The following is a 23,130-nucleotide window of genomic DNA, read 5'->3' as shown; positions in this document are numbered from 1 at the left end:
GTCACGTGGCTCTCTTTAATACTTTCTAAACTTTTCCTTAATTTTTTTTTCGATTTTTATTTATTCATCCACCTACCGAAAGGAAAAACTAATATGAAAGGGTAAAGCCAAAATTTTTTTGTTGGAGGCGATAAAATTAAAAATTTTATGTTAGAATATTTTAAATTCATTTATTAATATTTTTAGGGTCAAAATACAATCATTTCATTTAACAAAGGAACTTAAAAAAATTAAATTAATTTATTAAAATTTACGGGAAGTTAAAAGTGTAATTTAAATCATTTAACTAAAAGATCCATTCCTTTCTTTGCCTCTCTTCTCACCTGTATTTCTATGTTTGTAAGAAGGTCATTCTATATATCAATTAATGCTTACTATTATATATTTGGCACCAACAGACGATTAGAGAATCAGGTCACTTGACACAACAAACATTTTGTTGAGACTTAATAACCTTACAATAAGGATTTAGAGCAATTGAGTTGGGCCAATAAACGATCCATTAAATAGACCGGCCTGCTAACAAACCAATATTGTCAAATAGACAAAAAATAATCACATATTGGTTTGTCTGGACGTTAAGTATAAATATCTAAGTACGGTTCTCACCTTGGGCATTTTTGCTCTTTCATTTTTACCATCTTGAATTTGCTTTCAAATTTTATCCCCACCATTTGTTGATTTAAACAATTAAATATTTCGAAGTACAAAATTTGATAATTTCAACGTTTATCAAGGGTGAATTTAAGGGGCGCTGAGGGGCTTTAGCCTCCTCTCTAATAAAAAATTGTTTGTTTAGTTTCCTCTGAAATAATAGAATTATAAATTAATATAATGATAATATTATACTTTAATCCCTTAAAAAATGAGAAAAAAATTCTTTTTAATTCCTTTAAAATTTGATGAAATTATAAATTAATAAATGATAAAATTATGTTTCGACCTCTCAAAAAATTATAATTAAATTTTGACCCATCTAAAAGAATTTATAGATTCGTCCTGACGCTTATGAACTCACAATGACAAATTCTAGGCCTGGTCGAACAACCAATCACTTCTGGACTTACAACTAAATCACATAAAAAATATATATTATTTTTTAAGTATACTTGTTCATGACTATGGTATAATTTATATAAAACATATTTTTTTAGATATAAAATAATTAAACATAAATATGAAGAATTATATTATAAATAAAGTAAACATATAAATAATAATATTATTAATTATTAAATTAAAATAATACTTAAGTTATATACTTTTATAATATTATCTTAACAAACTCGTAATAACAAGGATGAAGTAACGAAGATTGAGAATTTATACTTGAGTTTTATTTTGTATGAATAATTTGTGAAATTCTCTTTATCATTATTCTTAAATATTTGCAAACATTTTTATCGGGAGAAATTACGAAATTGATATGATTAAAAATAAATATGAAACCTTAAAAAATGTCACACGTCTAAAGCTGTTATTAGTAGAAATCTTTACTAATATTATTATGGGTGAACCATTCAATGTTGCTAAATTATTAGTAAGTTTACGTTGTGGTCACTCTACTTAAAAAAATTACAAAATGATCATTGAATTATTTAAAAGTTACTATTTAAGTGAGTGGGTTGTTAGAATTGTTGATGTATGGTCTTCTATATTTGTATCATTTGCATAAATCGAAAGCTCTCTTTTCTATTTTTTGTTGCAGTTCAATGATCATTAATTTTCTAATGATTTATTTAATTGAATCATTTGAATTAGTGGGATCGATGAATCAATGGCTTGACCGATTTGATCACTTGTTTAGTTCTGAAAAAGCTTGTTTTAAAACATAAAATGAGGTCATTATATTGGGGGATACGACTTGAGAAGTAAGCATTGTATGATGAAAATATACTAATTCTAAAGCAAAAATAATCAATGTTTTAGACTTATTATATTGATGAAAAAAATATTAATTTAAATCGTAATGTAATGAAAATTTTCAATATAGTATAACACAAATACATTAACTTATTAAACTTGTTTTTTTTCTCCAAGACTCGATTTTTTTAAAGGTCATTTTGGTACTAAACCAAGGGCGAAACCAAAAATTTTTAAGGAGAGCGAGATTATGTTATATATTTTTATGAGAGTTAAAATGCAATTTCACCATTGTATTGGCTTGCATATTGATGGTTTTCAAAAAAAAAAACTAGCATTTTTTGAAGGCCAAACTATAATTTCATAATATATTAACTTAAGATTTTATACAGATTAGGGACTAAAGCATCAATTTCTATTTGAAGGGGTTTCTCTTGTATTAAACTAATAAGGAATCTAAAACTAATTGAAACAAACACCAAACACTTGGTGGTCATCTTTGAATGTCATGGTTTAATATCAGAGGCATCTGTTACAATAAAAAGCACAAAAAATGGCTTGTCACGTGGCTCTCTTTAATACTTCTTAAACTTTCCCTTGATGTTTTTTTTTTTCGATTCGTTTTGTATTTATCCACCTACCGAAAGGAAAAACTAATATGAAAGGGTAAAGCCAAATTTTTTTTGTTGGAGGGCGGATAAAATTTAAAAACTTTATGTTGTAATATTTTTAATTCATTTATTATTTGTTATGAGGAGTCAAAATATAACAGTTTCATTTAACAAAGAAACTTAGAAAATTAAATTCATTTATTAAAATTAACGGAAAGTTAAAAGTGCAATTTAAATCATTTAACCAAAAGACCCATTCCTTTCTTTACCTCTGTTTTCACCTGTGTTTTTATGTCTGCAAGAAGGTCATTCCAAATATTAATTAATGTTTATTATTATCTATTTGGCACCAACCATCGATTAGAGAATCGCGTCACTTGACACAATAAGTATTTTGTTAAGACTTAATAATCTTGCAAGAAGGATCTAGAATTGAGTTGGGCTAATAAACGATTCATTAAATATACCGGCATGACAACACACCAATATTGTCAAATAGACAACAAATAATCACATATTAGTTTGTCTGAACATTAGGTATAAATATCTACGTACAGTTCTCACCTTGGGCATTTTCACTCTCTTCATTTTTACCATCTTGAATTTGCTTTCGAAATTTATCCCCACACTTTGTTGATTTAAACAACTAAACATTTCAAAATACAAAATTTGATATTTTCAAAGCGTATCAAAGGTGAAGTTAAAGGGTAGTGAGGGGCTTTAACCTCCCTCTAATAGAAAATTGTTTGTTTAGTCTCCTCTAAAATAATAGAATTATAAATTAATATAATGATAAAATTGAACTTGGACCTTTTAAAAATGGGAAAAATTTTCTTTTAAATTCCCTTAAAAATTGATGGAATTATAAATTAATAAATAATAAAATTATATTTTGACCTCTTAAAAAATTATAAGTAAAATTTGACCCCTCTAAAAAAACTTATAGATTCATCTTGACACTTATGAACTTACGATGACACTCAAATTCTAGACCTGGTCGAACAACCAATCACTTCAGGACTTACAACTAAATCTCATCATAAAATATATATTAATTTTGAAATATGCTTAATCATGACTATGGTATAATTTATATATAACACATATTTTAGATATAGAATAATTAAACATAAATATGAAGAATTATGTTATAAATAAAATAAAAATGTAAATAATAATATTGTTAATTATATAATAATCAAACAATAAAAATGATTTATTAAAAAGCTTACGAGCTTGATCATAAATTTAAATGAATTAAACATGCCTTATTAATGTTTGATTGATTTAATAAATTAGTCTTAAAATCTTATTCACTCCACTTAATAAATAAACAAGTGATATGATATGTTTAATATATTTTTCTGTCATTATCGATTATGAATACTTGATATCAATTTTAGGATAAAGATTTTTCCAAAATTTTGAGATAGATTAATGAACGTCTATAAACAAAATTAAATATTATGTAATTATTTTAAATAATATGTCACTTTTATTAAATTATATATTTTATAATATTATCTTAACAAACTCGTAATAACAAGGATGATGTAATGAAGATTGAGATTTATTTTGTATGAGTGATTTGTGAAATCCTCTTTAAATTTTATTATAAATATATTTTATTTGATTTTAGTTTAATTATAAATTCGATTGCGATAATTATTCCTAAATATTTGCAAACATTTTTGTTCAGAAGTGAATATGTAACCTTAAATTATTAGTAACTTTATATTGTGGTTACTTTATTTTAAAAAAGTTGTAAAATAATCATTGAACTATTTGAAAGTTTCTATTCAGTCAGGGGGCTGTCAAAATTGTTGATGTATGGTCTTCTATATTTGCATCATCTACACTAATCGAAGGTTTTATTTCCCGTTCTTTGTCGCAGATCAATGATCATTAATTTTCTAATGATTTATTTAACTGAACCATTTAAACTAGTCAATTTGATTCGGTGGTCTGATTGATTCGGCCACTTGTTCGGCTTTCAAAAACTTATTTTAAACATAAAATGATGTTATTATATTTAGGGGGAATACGACTTGAGAAGTAAGGACTGTAGATGAAAATATACTAATTTTGAAGCAAAAATAGTCAATATTTTGGACTTATTATATTGATCGAAAAATACATTAATTTAAATTGTAATGTAATGAAAATTTTCAATATAATATAATACAAATACATTAACTTATTAAACTTGTTTTTTCTCTAATATTCGATTTTTTAAATATCACTTTGGTACTAAACCAATGGTGAAGCCAACAAATTATTAAGGGGCAAGATTAAGTTATATATTTTTATGAGAGCTAAAATGCAATTTTACCATTGTATTGGCTTATATATTGATAGTTTCCAAAAAAGACTAAATTAAAATTCTATCATTTTTTGAAGGCCAAACTATAATTGCATTGTATATTAATTTAAGATTTTATACAAATTAGGGACTAAAACACCAATTTTCCATTTGAGGGGGGGAAGGCTTGCCCCCCTCTTTCCCTCTTGTACTAAACAAATAAGGAATCTAAAACTAATTGAAATAGACACCAAACACTTGGTGGCCATATTTGAATGTCATAGTTTAATATTAGAGGCATATCTGTTACAATAAAAAGCACAAAATATGGCTTATTACGTGACTGTCTTTAATACTTCTCAAACTTTCATTTAATGGTTTTTTGTTTCAATTTTTGTTGTATTTATCTACCTACTAAAGAAAAACTAATATGAAAGGGTAAAGCCAAGAAATTTTTGTTGGAGGGTGGATAAAATAAAAAAATTATGTTGAAATATTTTAAATTCATTTATTAAATTTTATGAAGAGTCAAAATACAATGCTTTCATTTAACAAATGAGCTTAAAATTATAAATTGATTTATTAAAATTTACGGAAAGCTAAAAGTGCAATTTAAATTATTTAAACAAAAGATCCTTTCATTTCTTTGCTCTCTCTTAACCTATGTTTGTACGTTTGTAAGAAGGTAATTCCAAATATCAATTAATGTTTGAATCACAATACAAAAAGTAATTTGTCAAGACTCGATAACCTTGCAAGAAGGATCTAGAGCAATTGAGTTGGGCCAATAAATGATCCATTAAATATTCCAGCATGCCAATACACCAATATTGTCGAATAAACAACAAATAATCACATATTGGAATTTGTTCGAACGTTAAGTATAAATATTTAAGAACAGTTCTAACCTCGAACATTTTTCACTCTCTTCATCATTTACTTTCAAAATCTATCTCCTCTATTTGTTGATTTAAACATCTAAACATCTCGATGTACAAAATTTGATATTTTCAACGCTTATCAAGTGTGAATTTAATGGGTAATGAAGGGCTTGAGCCCTCTTTCTGATAGAAAATTGCTTGTTTAGTCTCCTCTAAATTAATAAAATTATAAATTAATATAATGATAAAATTATACTTTGACCCTTTAAAACGAGGAAAAAATTAGTTCCCTTAAAAGATGATGAAATTATCAATTAATAAATATAAAATTAAATTTTGACTTCTTAAAAATTATAATTAAATTTTGACCCCTCTAAAAAGTTTCTAGATTCATATCGACACTTTTGAATTCACAATAACACTCAAATTCTAGACCTAGTTAAACAACCAAACACCTCCGAACGTAATTTGCAACTAGACTACATCAAATATATATATATATATATATATATATATATATATATATATAGTTTTGAAGTATGCTTATATAATTTATACATAACATATTTTTGAGATATAAAATAATTAAACATAAATAGGAATAATTATATTATAAATAAAGTAAACATATAAACAATAATATTATTAATTATATAATAATGAAAAAAATGATTTATTAAAAAGCTTACGAGCTCCCTCACAAATTTAAATGAATTAAATATATTTTTACTAATTAGTTAATTTTAAAATCTTTTTGTTCGACTTGATAAATAAACATTTGGCATGATATATTTAATATATATTTTTATACATGCTAAAGTGTTTATTTAGAACAAAATAAGTTTACATTATCATTTTTAACAATAAAATTATATTATCTTAATCATAGATTATCGATTTTGAATATTTGATATCAATTCTAGGATAATTTTTTTCCCAAAACTTTTAGGATAGATTAATGAAAATCTGCGAACAAAATTAAGCCCTATTTGGATGGGTGGTGCGTTTATCTCCAGTAAATTAAAAATAGCAATAACAGTAAAATTAATTATTGTAGCTGTGAGGTAAAAAATTTCACCGTTCATCCAAAGAGACTTAAATATTATGTAATTATTTTAAATAATATATCACTTTATTAAATTTAAGCTTATTATATTATCTTATGAAACTCATAATAGCAAGGCTGAAGTAAGGAATATTGAGATTTTATATTTGAGTTTTATTGTGTGTAAATAAATTGTGATTTTTCTTCAAATTTTATTTTAACTTTAATTTTATATTTTCAAATATATTTTAATTATGAATTCGATTGTGATAATTACTCCTAATTATTTGCAGACATTTTTCATGCCGAGAAACTACGGTATGGATATGATTAATGAAATAAACATGTCATACGTGTAAAGCCGTTATTGGTGGAAATTTTTACTAAGATTATTATTGGGTAAATTTCACTCAAGGTCACTAAATTATTTGTAAGTGTACGTTTTGGTCACTTAATTTCAAAAAATTACAAAATGGTTACTAAATTATCCAAAAATTTTCATTTAAGTCACTGGGTTGTTAAAATTATTGTTGTATGACATCTTCATTTGCACCATCTATATCAATTGAAACCTCTTCTTTCCCTTCTCTTTCATAATTTAGTTTTTTTTCTTCTTCCATGAATCAACTTTATTCTCCAATCCACTGTACTGATCATCGAATTGGAGTAGAGGTGAGCAAAACTTGAATTGACTAGAAAAAATTGATTTTTTTTTAAATTTTGAGTTAATCAATTTGAATTGTTCGAGTTATTTAGTTTTTTTTGAGTAAACTCCAATAAGTAACTTGGGTTTTGAGTTCGAGTCGAGTTGAATTTTACAATTCAAATAACGCAGATGATTTGAATAACTCAAATAACAAATTGGTGTAAATACCCATTTGGTTCCTATCAATCCTAAAAATGAGCAAATTGGTCTCTTTCAACAAAAATTAAAAAATCAAAATAATTTTCAAAAATTTAAAATAAAATTTAAAGTTCAAAATACTTATAAAAATCAAAAATTTATATATTTTAAATATTATAAAATTCTAAAATTATATAAAAGTTAAAAATTCTAAAATAATAATTTTGGGACCTAAATTAGTAAATTAACTATTCAAGTTTATCATACTAAAATATTTTTTTCTCTTATTTTGCTTTGTAAAAGTTTTCAAATATATATGTTTTCAATTTATGTGCTTTAACATGAAATTAGCTATATTATAATAAGAATTTAATTTGACATATTTAAAATTTTAATTTAACTTAGAATAATTTCATTTGATTCAACTCGACTTGAATTTCATTTCACTCGACTCTATTTAAAAAAATTTAAATCGAGTTAGGATGATAAAATATGACTCATCAACTCGATAATTTTTCACTCGATTTGAAAGAATGCTCACCCTTACCTTGGAGCTCACTAGTCAGACTTAAAAAAAAAAAACCTAACAACCCAATAATTTAAATAAAAAATTTCTAATAATTTAGTGACTTAAATGAAAACTTTCGGATAATTGAATAACTGTTTTGTAACTTTTTGGAGTTGAGTGACTAAACTGTAAACTTACTAATAATTTATGGATCTCGAGTGCAATTAGCATAAGTAATTTTGAAAAATAATAAGAGCTAAATTGATAAAAAGATGTAAACATTAAAGGTAAAATTTGACATTATACCAAAAAAGAATAAGAGCCAAGTTGAAAAAAGATGTAAACGTTAAGGACTAAATTTGACATAATGCATTATTTTTTGGCACAATAACTTTTTTGGCCCTCCTACTTTACAAAAAAAGAAGAAGGTCATTTTAGCCATCCATTTAATTTTTTTTACTCTTTTTTTGTCCTTAAATTTGCATTTTTGTCAAATTAATGTTTGTTAACTTTGCTGATGTGGCATACACGTGGATCTCATGCCAAAATTTAATTAATTTTTTAAATTTTAAAAATAAATTTTAAATTTTTTATACTTTTTAAATAATTTCAATGAGTTTAATTTTTAAAAAATAATTAAATGCTGACGTCATACATGTATATGTCACGTCAACAAAGTGAAAATATATTAACTTTTTCACCAATTTCGGGGTGGTTTGAGAAAAAATGTAAGTTTAAGGGCTAAAAAGGTCAAAAATTAAATAAGGGTTAAAATGATTTTTTGTAAAGTTGAAGGGCTAAATAAGTCATTATACCTTTTTTTCCAAATCTGTTGCGTCAGATATTTTCTGGGCATATTGAGGGTGTTCCTGTAAATATCAATAAAAACCAAGGGTTGAAATTTACATGTCATACCCTTCCCGTAAATTTCTAACCATAGGCAGCCACAGTGGAGCCCACCTTAAAGGTAAAGCACTAAGCACCAAAAGGCAAAGAAGAGAAAAAAAAATAGAAACAAAATATTTTGAAGAAAAATAACCTCACTAGGGTTTGACCCGAAAGGGGAATTTTTTTGCAAAATTGCGTGAAAACCCTGAGATAGAGAGAGAGATTCGTGGTGTGTGGGGGCAGTGAGTCGAATCACCGAGTTTTAATTTTTATTCCACAGTTTCCGTCAAGTTCGCTCTTGATTAAATCATCAAGATCTATCTCTCATCTATACCGTAATTTTCGGATTCTTAGAGAGAGAGAGAGAGAGAGAGAGAGAGAAACAACAAAAAAATAAACCTGAATATTTGATTTGTTTTTAGTTAATTTTCTTTAATTTCTAATTTTGAACGTTGAGATCGGAGGGTTAAAAAAGGGGTTTTATTAAATAAAAAAAGGGTTTTTGGAGGGATTCGGGTTTGTGGAAGTGGTGGGGTTTTTTCTTTTTTTTAATTTTTTGTTGTAATAATTTGGAATTCGCGGGGGAATTTTTTGTTAAAAGAAAATTGGGGGTTAGTTTTTTATGCATTCTGGTAGTGGTGGCGGAGGTGGGCCCAGCCGGAACCCGAGTGTGGGCCCGGTGGGTCGGGCGGCATCTACATCGTCCGCAGCTTCGCCATCTTCTTCGTCGTCGGCCGTTTCGACCCCACACTTGGGGTTTGATTCGGTACAACAGCAGCCGCAGCAGCAGCAACAACAACAAAGTCAGAAACAGCAGCATCAAATTGCGTCTAGGCAGGTAAATGGTTTATGGAATTTTAGATATAGCTAATGGAAAATAATTGAATTGAACTTGATTTTGTGAACTCAAGTCTGTTTTTGGTAAATGGGCAGCGGTGAATTGTTGAATTTGGCGGGTTTTGGGGGATTTAATTTGGTGCAATAAATACAATCTCTGATGTCTTACATAAGGTTGATTAGTTATTTGGTAATTCAATTGTGTCCGGGGAACGACTGTACTCAGCTCTTAGGTCTTCAAAATCCTTTGTGGAGATGCAAGTGAAAATCTTGTTAAGTTTTGTTCTACTCCTTTTGAAAGATCCATAAGTTTCCTTTTTTTTTTTTTGAGTTACTTGTTTGAAGTATCTAGTTTAGTCAACCCTCGTATCTTTGAGTCATTAATACGTCTGGTACCAGTTAGCACTATGTGTCAGTTTGAGAAGTTCAAGCGTTATATTTTTGTGTTTGTATTTGTTCTTGCAGTCATTACAACAACAATTACTTAGAAAACCTGAAGGAAATGAAGCTAACCTAGCATACCAAGCCAGTGGTCTGCAAGGTCTGATGGGAGGTAGCAATTTTCCTTCATCTCCAGGCTCCATGCAACCGCCGCAAATGTCCAGGAGGTTCTTTGATCTGCCTCAACAACATGCTTCTGCGCAGGACAGCCAGAATAGGAGTCAAGGTGTTGAGCAACAAATGGCGAGTTCTGCTCAGCAAGCTTATTATCAGTTTGCTTACCAGGCTTCTCAGCAACAGAAGGCACTTTTGGCACAGCAGCAAGCTAAGATGGCCATGTTGGGCCCTGCATCTTTTAAGGATCAGGACATGCGAACTGGAAACATAAAAATGCAGGAACTTATCTCCATGCAGGCTGCTAATCAGGCTCAGGCATCATCCTCTAAGAACGCATCTGAGCAGCTTGGTTGTGCTGAAAAGCAGATTGAGCAAGGATCAAGGTCTGCTTCTGAGCACAAGCCACCCGCTCAGGCAACAGTTATTGGACAATTAATGCCCGGGAATGTTTTAAGGGCCATGCAGACACAGCAAGCTCCTCAGACTGTTCAAAACATGGGAAACAATCAAGTTGCTATGGCTGCACAGTTGCAGGCATGGGCACTTGAGCGTAATATTGATCTGTTGCAACCTGCAAACGCCAACTTGATGGCACAGCTCATTCCACTAATGCAGAGTAGGATGGCTGCCCAGCAAAAAACAAATGAAAGGAATATGGGTACTCAGTCATCACCAGTACCTGTGTCCAAGCCGCAAATCACTTCTCCATCAGTTCCAAGTGAGAGTTCTCCCCGTGGTAACTCATCAAACGATATATCTGGCATGTCTGGCTTTGCCAAAACTAGGCCGATGGCTCCACCAAACACTTTTGGGTCAACTTCCAGTGTTGGGGTGATTAACAGTGCTAACAATGTTTCAATGCAGCAGTTAGCAATTCATGGCCTAGATAATCAAGAGCTTCCCAGACAGTCAGTTGGGCATGGAAATGGGATGCCTCCTATGCATCCTCCACAAGTATCTGCAAATGTTAGCCAGAGTATTGATCCATCCTTGCCAGCAAAAAATTCATCAGGTGGCATAGAAACAGTGCAAATGCAGCATACGAAACACTTCAATCGATCTTCTCTTCAGCCTGCTGCCCCTGGTAATGATGGGGGATCTGTTAACAATGTACCATCACAAGGGGGAGCTTCTACCCAGATGCCACAGCAGCGTTTTGGTTTCACTAAACAACAACTTCATGTTCTCAAAGCACAAATACTAGCATTTAGGCGCCTGAAGGTATACTAATCTCTCTCTCCATATCCTATCCTTCTTTCTCTGATCATTTATGTATTTTGCCTTTCTGCTGATTGCGTGATGCTGGATCATGCTGGTTTTGTGGTCATTAACAGAAAGGAGAAGGTACACTTCCACAAGAGCTTCTTCGAGCCATTGTTCCCCCACCACTTGTGGTGCAGCAGATGCAATTACCTCCTTTAGGTGGAAATAACCAGGACAGAGATGGTGGAAAGAATATAGAAGATCAAGCGAAGCAGGTGGAGTCAAAGGAGAAGGTTGCACAGGCTGAGCAATCTACCAAAGGACAGAATATTACTAAAGACGAAGCTTATGTAGGAGATGATAGAGCAACTGAATCAACAGCTCATATGCAAGGTGCGTCAGCTATGGCTAAGGATCCATCTACATTACCTGCTGGAAAAGAAGAGCAGCAAAGTTCTGTCTTTTCTGTCAAGTCAGACCAAGAAGTAGAACGTGGTCTTCCGAAAGCTCCAGTTCGAAGTGATTTTAGTGCAGACAGGGGAAAGGCTGTTTCACCACAAGTTGCGGCATCTGATGGAGGGCAAGTTAAGAAACCCATGCAGGCAAACTCTGCCCCCCAGCTAAAGGATCCTGCCTCTGCCAGAAAGTATCATGGTCCACTCTTTGATTTCCCCTTCTTCACTAGGAAACATGAATCATATGGCTCAGCAATGCCTAACAGCAATAATAATTTAACTTTGGCGTATGATGTCAAAGACCTACTCTTTGAGGAAGGCATGGAAGTCCTTAGCAAGAAACGATCAGAGAATTTGAGGAAGATTGGTAACTTACTAGCAGTAAATATGGAGACAAAAAGGATTAGGCCGGATCTTGTTCTGCGACTGCAAATTGAAGAAAAAAAGCTTCGACTTAAAGATCTGCAGGCTCGTTTAAGGGATGAAGTTGACCAGCAGCAACAAGAGATAATGGCGATGCCTGACAGACCGTACAGAAAATTTGTCCGCCTGTGTGAGCGTCAGCGTATTGAGCTGGCGAGACACGTACAAGTCACTCAGAAGGCCCTAAGAGAGAAGCAGTTGAAATCCATCTTTCAGTGGCGTAAGAAGCTCCTGGAGGCTCATTGGGCTATCCGTGACGCACGAACTGCTCGTAATAGGGGAGTTGCCAAGTACCATGAAAGAATGTTACGAGAGTTTTCAAAGAGGAAAGATGATGATAGAAATAAAAGGATGGAAGCCTTGAAGAATAATGATGTTGAAAGGTACCGGGAGATGTTGATTGAGCAGCAGACAAATATCCCTGGAGATGCTGCAGAGAGATATGAAGTTCTTTCATCATTCTTGACGCAGACTGAAGAATATCTTCAAAAACTGGGAAGTAAGATTACAGCTGCCAAGAATCAGCAGGAAGTAGCTGATGCAGCAAATGCTGCTGCTGTTGCTGCACGGTTGCAGGCAGGGTTTCTTGAACTCTCTCTCCCTTGTACTCACTCCTAGTTGTCTTTTAGGGTGTTCCCCCTTTCTCAGTTCCTTTAATTTTTTTGGACTGAATTCTGAGCCTAAAAATATAATTTCCTTTCTTAATCACCATGCAACGAGGTGGATTCCCTGTTATTTACTTTTTTTGTGGATTCCCTGTTATTTACTTTTTTTTTTTTGTACTTCTTGACTAAAGGGCCTATCAGAAGAAGAAGTTAGGGTTGCAGCAGCTTGTGCTGGGGAGGAAGTAATGATAAGAAATCGGTTTATGGAAATGAATGCACCCAGGGAAGGTTCATCTGTTAGCAAGTAAGTTAATGTTTTCGAGCATATAATAGTTCATTTCTTAGGACTTATTAAGGGGCTTCAGTTGCAAAGATTGAGCGGGATGGGTGTAAATCTTGTGACAGTAAGATGGGGCTTATGCAGTAGCTTTTCTCATGCTCTTTAGTTCAGTAACTATATCACATATGGTTTATATAAATTTACCATTTATGTTTTTGTTTATTCTAAAGACATTCTCACATGCCACCAAATTTTGGGCACTTTTAGTCATTCTTCATCTGTCCTGGTCATCAACAGGTATTATAATCTTGCTCATGCTGTCAATGAAAAGATCATAAGGCAGCCATCAATGCTACGAGCTGGAACATTACGAGACTATCAGCTTGTAGGTTGCTATATCTAAAATATTATGTTTCCTTCCTAACCTTTCCTTGGTTTTTGTATCTGTCAGTTTACTACTTTGTTATAGCAAGTTAAGATTTTTATGGCATCTATGTATTTTTTGGTAGGTTGGTTTGCAGTGGATGCTTTCTTTGTATAATAATAAACTAAATGGTATTTTGGCTGATGAGATGGGTCTTGGGAAAACTGTTCAGGTATTGTTACTTTAAAAGATATTAATTGCGAGTAACATTGCAGTTTATTTTATTTTGGAGTTAGGCAGGGTTTTGGAATTAGTCAGAGCATTTATTGTTTTGGCAGATAATCATATGATAAAATAGGGTTGTTAATTCCTAGGTTTACCTTATTGTACAGGTTATGGCATTGATTGCTTATTTGATGGAATTTAAAGGAAACTATGGCCCGCATCTTATAATTGTCCCAAATGCTGTTCTAGTAAATTGGAAGGTTGGTTTTATTTTTGCTTTTTATTGACTGTTATGATATTTTCCTGATATCCTTGGCAAGAACTAACTGAGTTCTTTCTTGCAGAGTGAGCTCCACAATTGGCTGCCATCTGTGTCATGTATCTATTATGTCGGAGGAAAAGAACAACGTTCAAAATTATTTTCTCAAGTAAGAACTACAGGTTTCTGTATTTAGTTGTTCTTTTAAGTGTCAAAATTTGCTGAACTTTCTTCTGGTTTTCTTGTTTTATAGGAGGTTCTGGCAATGAAATTTAATGTCCTTGTGACAACTTATGAATTCATCATGTATGACCGGTCAAAACTTTCTAAAATTGATTGGAAGTACATCATAATTGATGAAGCACAGCGAATGAAAGACAGGGAATCTGTTTTAGCTCGTGATCTTGATAGGTACCGCTGCCAAAGGCGTTTACTTCTTACTGGGACACCATTACAGGTCTGTTAAGGCAGCTCTAGCATGTTCTGAAATTGAAAAATTACGTGTATGTACATGCATACAGATTTGAAAACTTTGAACAACTTTGTCGCCTTACTATTATGACTGCCATCTACATGAAATGGTATGACCACCATTATTTATTGGCAGCACTTTTATTGCATACTCAGATGCACACCTTGACACCTATGCACTTAGGATAGGCTTAACTTTATAACAAGTTTCTCCTAAGTTTAGAAATCTTAAATTTCAAAATTTGAATTTTCATCATGTCTCTTCTAATTGGTTCCTCACTAAATATCCATGTGCAGAATGAAAAGGGGCTACTTCACTATGTCATACAATGCTGTTTGAGTAATGGTTGAAATTTTAACGGTCTTTCCTTAACATCTTTTAGCTGGCAAAACTTAACGGGGCTCCTTGCCATCCTCTAATTATTCACAATATGAATTTTCTTTGCCAAAAAATGTGTGCTTGTTTAGATAACCTGTTTTTCACAGTTTACTTTATACCCTCCATTGTGGCTTATTAGATGCGTTGAAGTGATAAACCTATTCTCACCTTTTTCTTCCCTCCAGGCTCACTTTCTTATGTGTTTGTGTTTCTATCTTATTTGATGTGTTGAACAAGAGTTTCTTTTATGCCACAGAATGACTTGAAAGAACTCTGGTCATTGTTAAATCTTCTCCTTCCTGAAGTGTTTGATAATCGCAAGGCATTTCACGATTGGTTTTCGCAACCATTTCAAAGGGAACCTACACATAATGCAGAAGATGATTGGCTTGAGACAGAGAAGAAGGTTATCATCATCCATCGACTTCATCAAATTCTAGAGCCCTTTATGCTTAGACGTCGTGTTGAAGATGTGGAAGGTTCACTTCCTCCAAAGGTATGCTGTTCTTGTGTCCTGCTTTAGAAATCACTTATTGTTTGCTGGTTCTAATGATGTTTTTTCCTTGGCCAACTACAGGTCTCAATAGTTTTAAAATGCAGAATGTCAGCTATTCAGAGTGCCATTTATGATTGGATAAAATCAACTGGGACTCTTCGAGTTGATCCAGAAGATGAGAAGCGCAAGGTTCAAAAAAATCCAATATACCAGGCTAAGGTGTACAAAACTTTAAATAACCGGTGTATGGAGCTTCGGAAGACTTGTAATCATCCTTTGCTTAATTACCCATATTTCAATGACTTCTCCAAAGATTTCCTTGTAAGATCTTGTGGGAAATTGTGGATCCTAGACAGAATCCTAATAAAACTTCAGAGAACCGGGCATCGAGTATTACTCTTTAGTACCATGACGAAGCTTCTGGATATCTTGGAGGAATACTTGCAGTGGAGGAGGCTTGTCTACAGACGTATTGATGGAACAACTAGTTTGGAAGATCGAGAATCAGCTATTGTTGACTTCAATAGCCCGCACTCTGAGTGCTTCATATTCTTACTAAGTATTCGTGCTGCTGGACGTGGTCTAAATCTTCAATCTGCTGACACTGTAGTGATCTATGATCCTGATCCAAATCCTAAAAATGAGGAACAGGCAGTTGCTAGAGCTCACCGAATTGGACAAACAAGGGAAGTCAAAGTAATTTACATGGAAGCAGTTGTTGACAAAATCTCTAGTCAGCAGAAGGAGGATGAATTAAGGAGTGGAGGTACAGTTGATTTTGAGGATGATTTTGCTGGTAAGGATAGATATATGGGATCCATTGAGAGCCTCATAAGGAATAACATTCAACAGTATAAAATCGACATGGCCGATGAAGTAATCAATGCTGGACGTTTTGACCAGAGAACAACACATGAAGAGAGACGCATGACTTTGGAAACATTGTTGCATGATGAGGAGAGGTATCAAGAAACTGTCCATGATGTTCCCTCATTGCATCAGGTAAATCGCATGATAGCAAGAAGTGAGGAAGAAGTTGAGCTGTTTGATCAAATGGATGAAGAACTGGATTGGACTGAGGAGATGACTTGTCATGAACAGGTGCCTAAGTGGCTTCGAGCCAGTGTAAGAGAAGTAAATGCTGCTGTAGCTACTTTATCAAAAAAGCCATCAAAGAACATTTTATTTACTGCTGGTGGCGGTACTGAATCCAAAGAAACAGATACTGAGAGAAAAAGGGGGCGGCCTAAGAAAAAAATTCCCAGCTATAAGGAAATAGATGAAACTGGGGAATTTTCTGAGGCAAGTTCTGATGAGAGAAATGGCTATTCTGGGAATGAAGAAGAGGGAGAAATTGGTGAATTTGAAGATGATGAATTTAGTGGTGCTGTTGGGGCTCCACCTGTAAATAATGACCAGTCAGAAGAAGATGGTGCACTTGGTGATGATGGGTATGAGGATGCCCAGGCTTCAGAACACATTAGAAACAACCACATACTTGAAGAAGGTGGTTCTTCAGGATCATCATTGGATAGTCGTAGACCAACACAGATGGTGTCTCCAATATCTCCTCAGAAATTTGGATCTCTCTCTGCATTAGATGCTAGGCCTGGTTCAGCTGCAAGAAGACTGGCATGTCTCTTTTCCTATAATGATTTGTTATTGCGGCATTTGTTGAATTCTGGTGTTTTCTCATGTTTTGTTTATTTTGGCAGTCCGATGATTTGGAGGAAGGTGAAATTGCAGGATCGGGAGATTCTCACATGGACCACCAGCAATCTGAAAGTTGGAATCATGATCGCGATGAAGGCGAAGACGAACAAGTTGTCCAACCCAAGATAAAACGAAAGCGCAGTATTCGGGTTCGACCTCGTCAAACTGTGGAAAGAGTAGAGGAGAAATCGGCCACTGAAGAGCCTCTTCTCCAGCGTGGAGGTTCATCTCTGTTGTCTTTCCAGCTGGACCAAAAATACCAATCACAACTGAGGACTGATACTGAAAGAAAACCAACACGTGAACGCAATGCTTTCAAGCATGATCCAAATGATTCGTCTTCCAAAAGTAGGAGGAACTTACCGCCAAGACAAATAGCTAATACATCAAAGTTGCATGCATCAGTGAAGCCTGGTCGAATGAATTCTATGTCTGCTCCTTCAGAAGATGCTGGCAAACCCTCCAGAGAGAGCTGGGACAGTAAACTGGTTAATACATGCGGGTCTTCAAATTTTGGTGCTAAGATGTCTGACGTCATCCAAAGAAAGGTATACTTGAAGTGACTGTAATTTTGTGTCTGGTTTGTATATCTGTTTCTTACCTTAAATATGTAGCCATCATGGGTTTTTTTCCTGGTCATAGGTGATACTTTGGAAACCTTGCTTTAGTTTTATGAATTGCTTGATGGTGTTTCTTGTAGCATGCTCTCATCAGTCTCCATATCTCTGGTCCTCCTGAATTACTTAGCTTTCTTCATTCGGATTGGATCTTTTGTAATTGCATCTAATGCTCTGCAGCGTAAACAGGTTTCATCTTAGCCTGTTCTCTCATCGACAAATTGGTTTAGGTTTTGCTATGTTAGGCATTTGGATAACTGGAGTGTATTTTATGAGGTTGGGAATCTTCTTTTCGGGTTTTGGAAGTTTTATTTGTTATACAATATGGTCAATCATTTGCTCTACCTGGTTGTTTTTTGTCCATGTCCATCTGCTTTTTGTTTTCTTTTTTGGAATTGGTCTTTGTGTGTTTAATCTTGAAGTCATTTTATTTTTCCTGGTTTGCATGTAATGAATAATTGAAGGATTGCATATCAAAATATCTTCCCTTTTGAGAAGTGAGCAGTTTCCACCTTTGGCCTTTATTGACTAGAAAATTCTCGTCTTTCCAGTGCAAAAATGTGATTAGCAAGCTTCAGAGGAGAATAGATAAGGAGGGTCAACATATAGTACCACTTTTGACGGACTTGTGGAAGAGAATTGAAAACTCTGGTTACACAGGTGGAAGTGGAAGCAATCAGTTGGATTTCCGGAAGATTGATCAGCGTGTTGACAGATTAGAGTACAGTGGAGTTATGGAGCTTGTTTCAGATGTGCAGCTAGTTTTAAAAAGTGCCATGCATTTTTACGGTTTTTCACATGAGGTATAATCTCTAATCATATCTTGGCATTTTTTGGTGTCTTTAGGTGTTCACACCAACCTTTGCATCACTCTTTTGACTTTTGCCGTGGATAGTCATTCTGGAATCAAATAGTTTGAGAGCTTTTCATCGAATTTAACCTACTTATACTGTGTTTAGGGTTTAATTTTGTGAACTTCCTGATCTTTTTTCTTCTTCTGGAAATGTACTTGGGATTCACAGGTCAAATCTGAAGCAAAGAAAGTACACGATCTGTTTTTCGACTTGTTGAAGATAGTATTTACAGATACAGATTTCCAGGAAGCTAGAAATTCATTATCTTTCTTCAGTCCAGCATCTACGTCCACCTCGGGTCCCTCCTCTAGACAGGTAGCTGTTGGCAAGAGACAGAAGCAGATGACGGATGTAGAATCTGATTCAGGCTTGACTCAAAAGTCGTTACAACAACGTGGACCCACCCATACTGGTGAGGAAACAAGGATTAGAGTGCAGTTGCCCCAAAAGGAATTGAGGCTTGGGAGTGGAAGTACCAGGGAACCATATCAACAAGGTGATTCTCTTCCAACTCATCCGGGAGAGCTGGTTACTTGCAAGAAGAAGAGGAAAGACAGGGAAAAGTCTATGGTAAAGCCTAGGACTGGATCTGTTGGCCCCATTTCATCCCCGAGTATAGTTCGGAACATCAGGAGTCCAACAGCAGGATCAGTCTCTAAGGATGTGAGACCGACCCAACAGACCACCCATCAGCCTTGGCCCAACCAACCTGCTCATCTGTCAAATGGTAGTAGTGGGAGTGTTGGTTGGGCCAATCCTGTGAAGAAGTTGAGAACAGACACAGGTAAAAGGAGGCCAAGCCATTTATGACTTTCTAGTTTCTAGATCATCACCTTAAAAAAGAAAAAGAAAAAGAAATTGCTGCCATTGAGTGCAAGTGCCTAGTGTATTTTGTGGCTCTTCATGGCCTGTACAACTGCAATTAGATCATACCATTAATGTAGTGTAGGCTCATTGATCCCCCTCGCTGTATACGTCTTTCCGTAGTAGTTTCAATGCAATAGTTTTCATATCTGCAGCTTGCAGGTATCACTATTTATACCCATGTTTTCCTTTTGGAAGAAATAGATTGCAGTTTTAGTACGAGAAAAGAGCTTGCGAATATTAAGATTCGAGTATCGTATTTACTGCATGAATTTGCCATTGACAGAAGACAGGCTTAATTGTACATTTATTTAGTGACAGCAGGAACTATTGAGAGTTGAGAAAGTTCTTTCCTCGTAAACAAATTCAAGTCTATTTCGAGTTCGGATTTGGCTCGATAAGATGCATCATCATTTACAGATTTTACAGTACAATCACTCTTCTAGTCGTTTTCACTGAGTACCTCATTACTGTATTTTCCCCTTTGCGGCTACTGGTTCGGAAACCTGTCATAATTTCTATATAGGATCGAAATAAAGGATCAAAGAGTCATTATATCGGCATTGAAGCATGACTGGGGATATCGTGGATGCCAGTAATGTTCACTTATTTGCCATGCGAAGACAACTATAATATAGTATAAAGCATATATGCTAAGAAATAGGGCATCTGAATTAGCTAAATAAGCAAACACAACAATGCTTCCCACATTAAAAACCTTGGGGAAAAATGTTGATACCTTTAACTCTTAGTTCGTACGCACCTCGGTCGTGCAAGAAAAGGAAAGCAACTCTAGAAGGTAAGCTTTCTAACCAAGGTAATCAATATTGCCACCAATGAGGCTAAAATACTATTATCACAAAGCATCTTCGAGTTGCATTAATAAAGTACAGTACATATTTTTACCCAACATGGGGCCTTAAGTGGTAAAAGCACTACTCCCTCTACTAGAAAAAAAAATTAATTCTTACACGTTAAAACGAAGAGTAAATTGGAAAACTACCAAAACGAAAAGAACCACTAGTAAATTGCAAACAACCCAAGAACAAACCTTCAATGGATTCCAGCCACCGAAAACACTGCACACTGGTGCATTGTTTTCAACTCCAATGTTACTAGAAAAACAATCAAGATTACAATAGCATTCTCCAAAATTCATAGCTAATACGCTGAAAAAAGAATGATGAATCTTTTGGGAAAGAATTGAAAACTAGAATTTAAATGATACAATATCAAGATCCACTAATCTCTTTTGTAAAAAGAAAAAAAATATTATTTAATCAAATCATTGGATACATACTTATATTTGAGATTTATATTTAGGTAGCATTTGAGAATAAAGCTTCTTAAATTTAGATTTGGATTTAAAAGATAATGTAAATTGAGTAATAAACTACTTAGAAATATAATATTTATGATAATTTCTCAAATTTATGGGTCTGTTAGATGCCTATTTAATAATGAATCCCAAATTCTTAAAATGTATTTGGATTTGACAAATCCATGTTTTATACTTATTTTAATATATATTATATTTTTGAGCCAGAGTATATATTTTATTAAAATTTAATTAATTTATCTATAATATATGTATTTCATTCTTACCATTTAAACATTTACATAATAAATAAAATCCATGTTCCCAAACAAAACATTATAATTTTATCAATTAAATAAGATCTCAATCTATAAGCAAGAAAATGAAAAACATTGTCTTACCAAATAATTAAAACATCAAATAAAAAAATGTAGTACAAAACTAATGTAACTAATTATTAAATCATAAAATTTATATAAATAATAGTTATATAACTACTTTACCTATGGAATTTTGTCAAGTTAATCACTTTGAAAATGAAAGAGCTTTTTCATAGGATTAATCTAATGGAAGTTTACCACATGCTTATCCATGGGCTATCACCAAATCACATTAAAGTCTATCTAGAGATTTTTCCTGTCATATCTTATAAAGTCCTCGGAACTCTATTTGATGACTTAACAAAGTGTAGCCACATCACATACTATCACATCTTGATAGAGCACTCTATAATTTTATTATCGACATTCACAATAGGACACCTGTTTAGTGAAATTCATAATCATCATCAAATCAACCTTAAAACTCGAATTATAAATTAACATTGTATGTTATCTTTATGTACCAAAATGTATAAAAATTTCCAAATACAAATATTATTTTAGAAAAACATGTCAAACTTGAGTATGAAATAATGTATTAATCCTTAAAAACGTATGGCAAATTTCTGGGATAAAAAATTTGTAAAGAATATTTGCCATAAATGTTTTTACCCTTCTTGTATAAAAGAGGTTGGGAATAACAAAATTATTTGAGTTAATTATATGAACTTGAGTTAATTTTCAATTTCTTTTCAGAAGATACCAAAACAAAGCCAGAACAATTAAATTGATAGAAACCACTATGGGAATATTTTTAATTAAGCCCCTCCAAGTTTTTAATGCTTAGCATAACATCCTTTAAATTTCTATTATCTTTTATTTTTATTACACTGTCGAATTTTCAATATTTGCTTATGAAATTTGTTATCAATCCTTCCAATCTTTTTATTTTTAAAATTTGAAAGCTTGAAATAGTCATAGCTGAATTCTATTATAATTATCATCTTTATCAGTGAAATCCATAAATGTTGGACATAAGCTAAGGCTATGGTTCTAACATCACGTATTATGGGTGGAATCCTATGTGATAATTATGTTTAATTTTGGGTTTTATATTAATTTTGCATTTGAAGTTTTAATTTTTAATAAAATAAGTGTTGTTTATGATTTTTGGATGTTATTTGATAAATTTCAATTTTTTCGAAAATATTTAATTTTTTTCAAACTTTTATACAATATTTTTGAAAAATAAATCTTATATTATTTTACTATTTTAAATATAAAATATTTATTTTTACATCATAAAAATAAAAACTAATTATGAATTAAATAAAAATTGAATCCAGTTCGTTTGAGGTAACCATGGTTCCTTAACTTGTGAATTAAAAATCGTTTAAGCACCATTAGTTTGGATTGTTTTTCGATTTCTCAATTTTTTTTCTTATCGTACCTAAATGCAAATAAGAAAAAAAAAAGATGTTTTACTCATCTTAGATTTTCTCTAACCTTTTTCATATTTCTTTGGCATTCTCACAACAAGAAACTCTAGTGCACTGCAAGGAGAGTATGCATAGCCTCTAATTGAGCCTTCTTTGCATCATTTGCATCCAATCTTTCTTATTCCTTATTGACTTCCAAAAGGTAATTCATAATAATTCTCCAAACACTATAATAAAAAATGCTTGTATAAATAATTTCATGATAACTTTATTGTGAAAATGGTTTTCACCATTTGAAAGTGGAGAACACAAAATGAAATTCCCTTCTTCAACACTAGTTGACTCGAATCAAATTCCATTTTTCTTCAATCTGAACACCTTAAGTTCAAAAACCTTTTTCCTAGTGGTGAAAACTTTTATAAGACTTTGCTCTGATATTAATTAAAAAGTCTCGGTAGATCGGAGTTTACCAAAAAGGGTAAATTGGTAATTAAAAACTTTTGCTAAA

At 32.7% G+C, this 23,130-nt stretch overlaps 1 protein-coding gene across 1 annotated transcript; it reads left to right on the top strand.

Moving 5' to 3' along the window:
- The first annotated feature begins 9,064 nt into the window (after positions 1 to 9,064).
- Positions 9,065 to 19,772, top strand: LOC105763869 (ATP-dependent helicase BRM). Its single transcript, XM_012582252.2, has 14 exons — positions 9,065 to 9,780; positions 10,245 to 11,558; positions 11,672 to 12,994; positions 13,215 to 13,327; positions 13,601 to 13,688; positions 13,813 to 13,899; positions 14,060 to 14,152; positions 14,237 to 14,320; positions 14,405 to 14,608; positions 15,258 to 15,497; positions 15,579 to 17,129; positions 17,213 to 17,758; positions 18,379 to 18,630; positions 18,850 to 19,772. The coding sequence occupies exons 1-14, from the start codon at positions 9,565 to 9,567 to the stop codon at positions 19,489 to 19,491; spliced, it is 6,753 nt and encodes a 2,250-aa protein (XP_012437706.1). The 5' UTR covers positions 9,065 to 9,564; the 3' UTR covers positions 19,492 to 19,772.
- Positions 19,773 to 23,130: the final 3,358 nt, after the last annotated feature.

This window comes from Gossypium raimondii, chromosome 12, assembly GCF_025698545.1.
Source record: "Gossypium raimondii isolate GPD5lz chromosome 12, ASM2569854v1, whole genome shotgun sequence".
Taxonomy (NCBI): domain Eukaryota; kingdom Viridiplantae; phylum Streptophyta; class Magnoliopsida; order Malvales; family Malvaceae; genus Gossypium; species Gossypium raimondii.
This window is presented reverse-complemented; position numbering and strand designations above follow the sequence as displayed.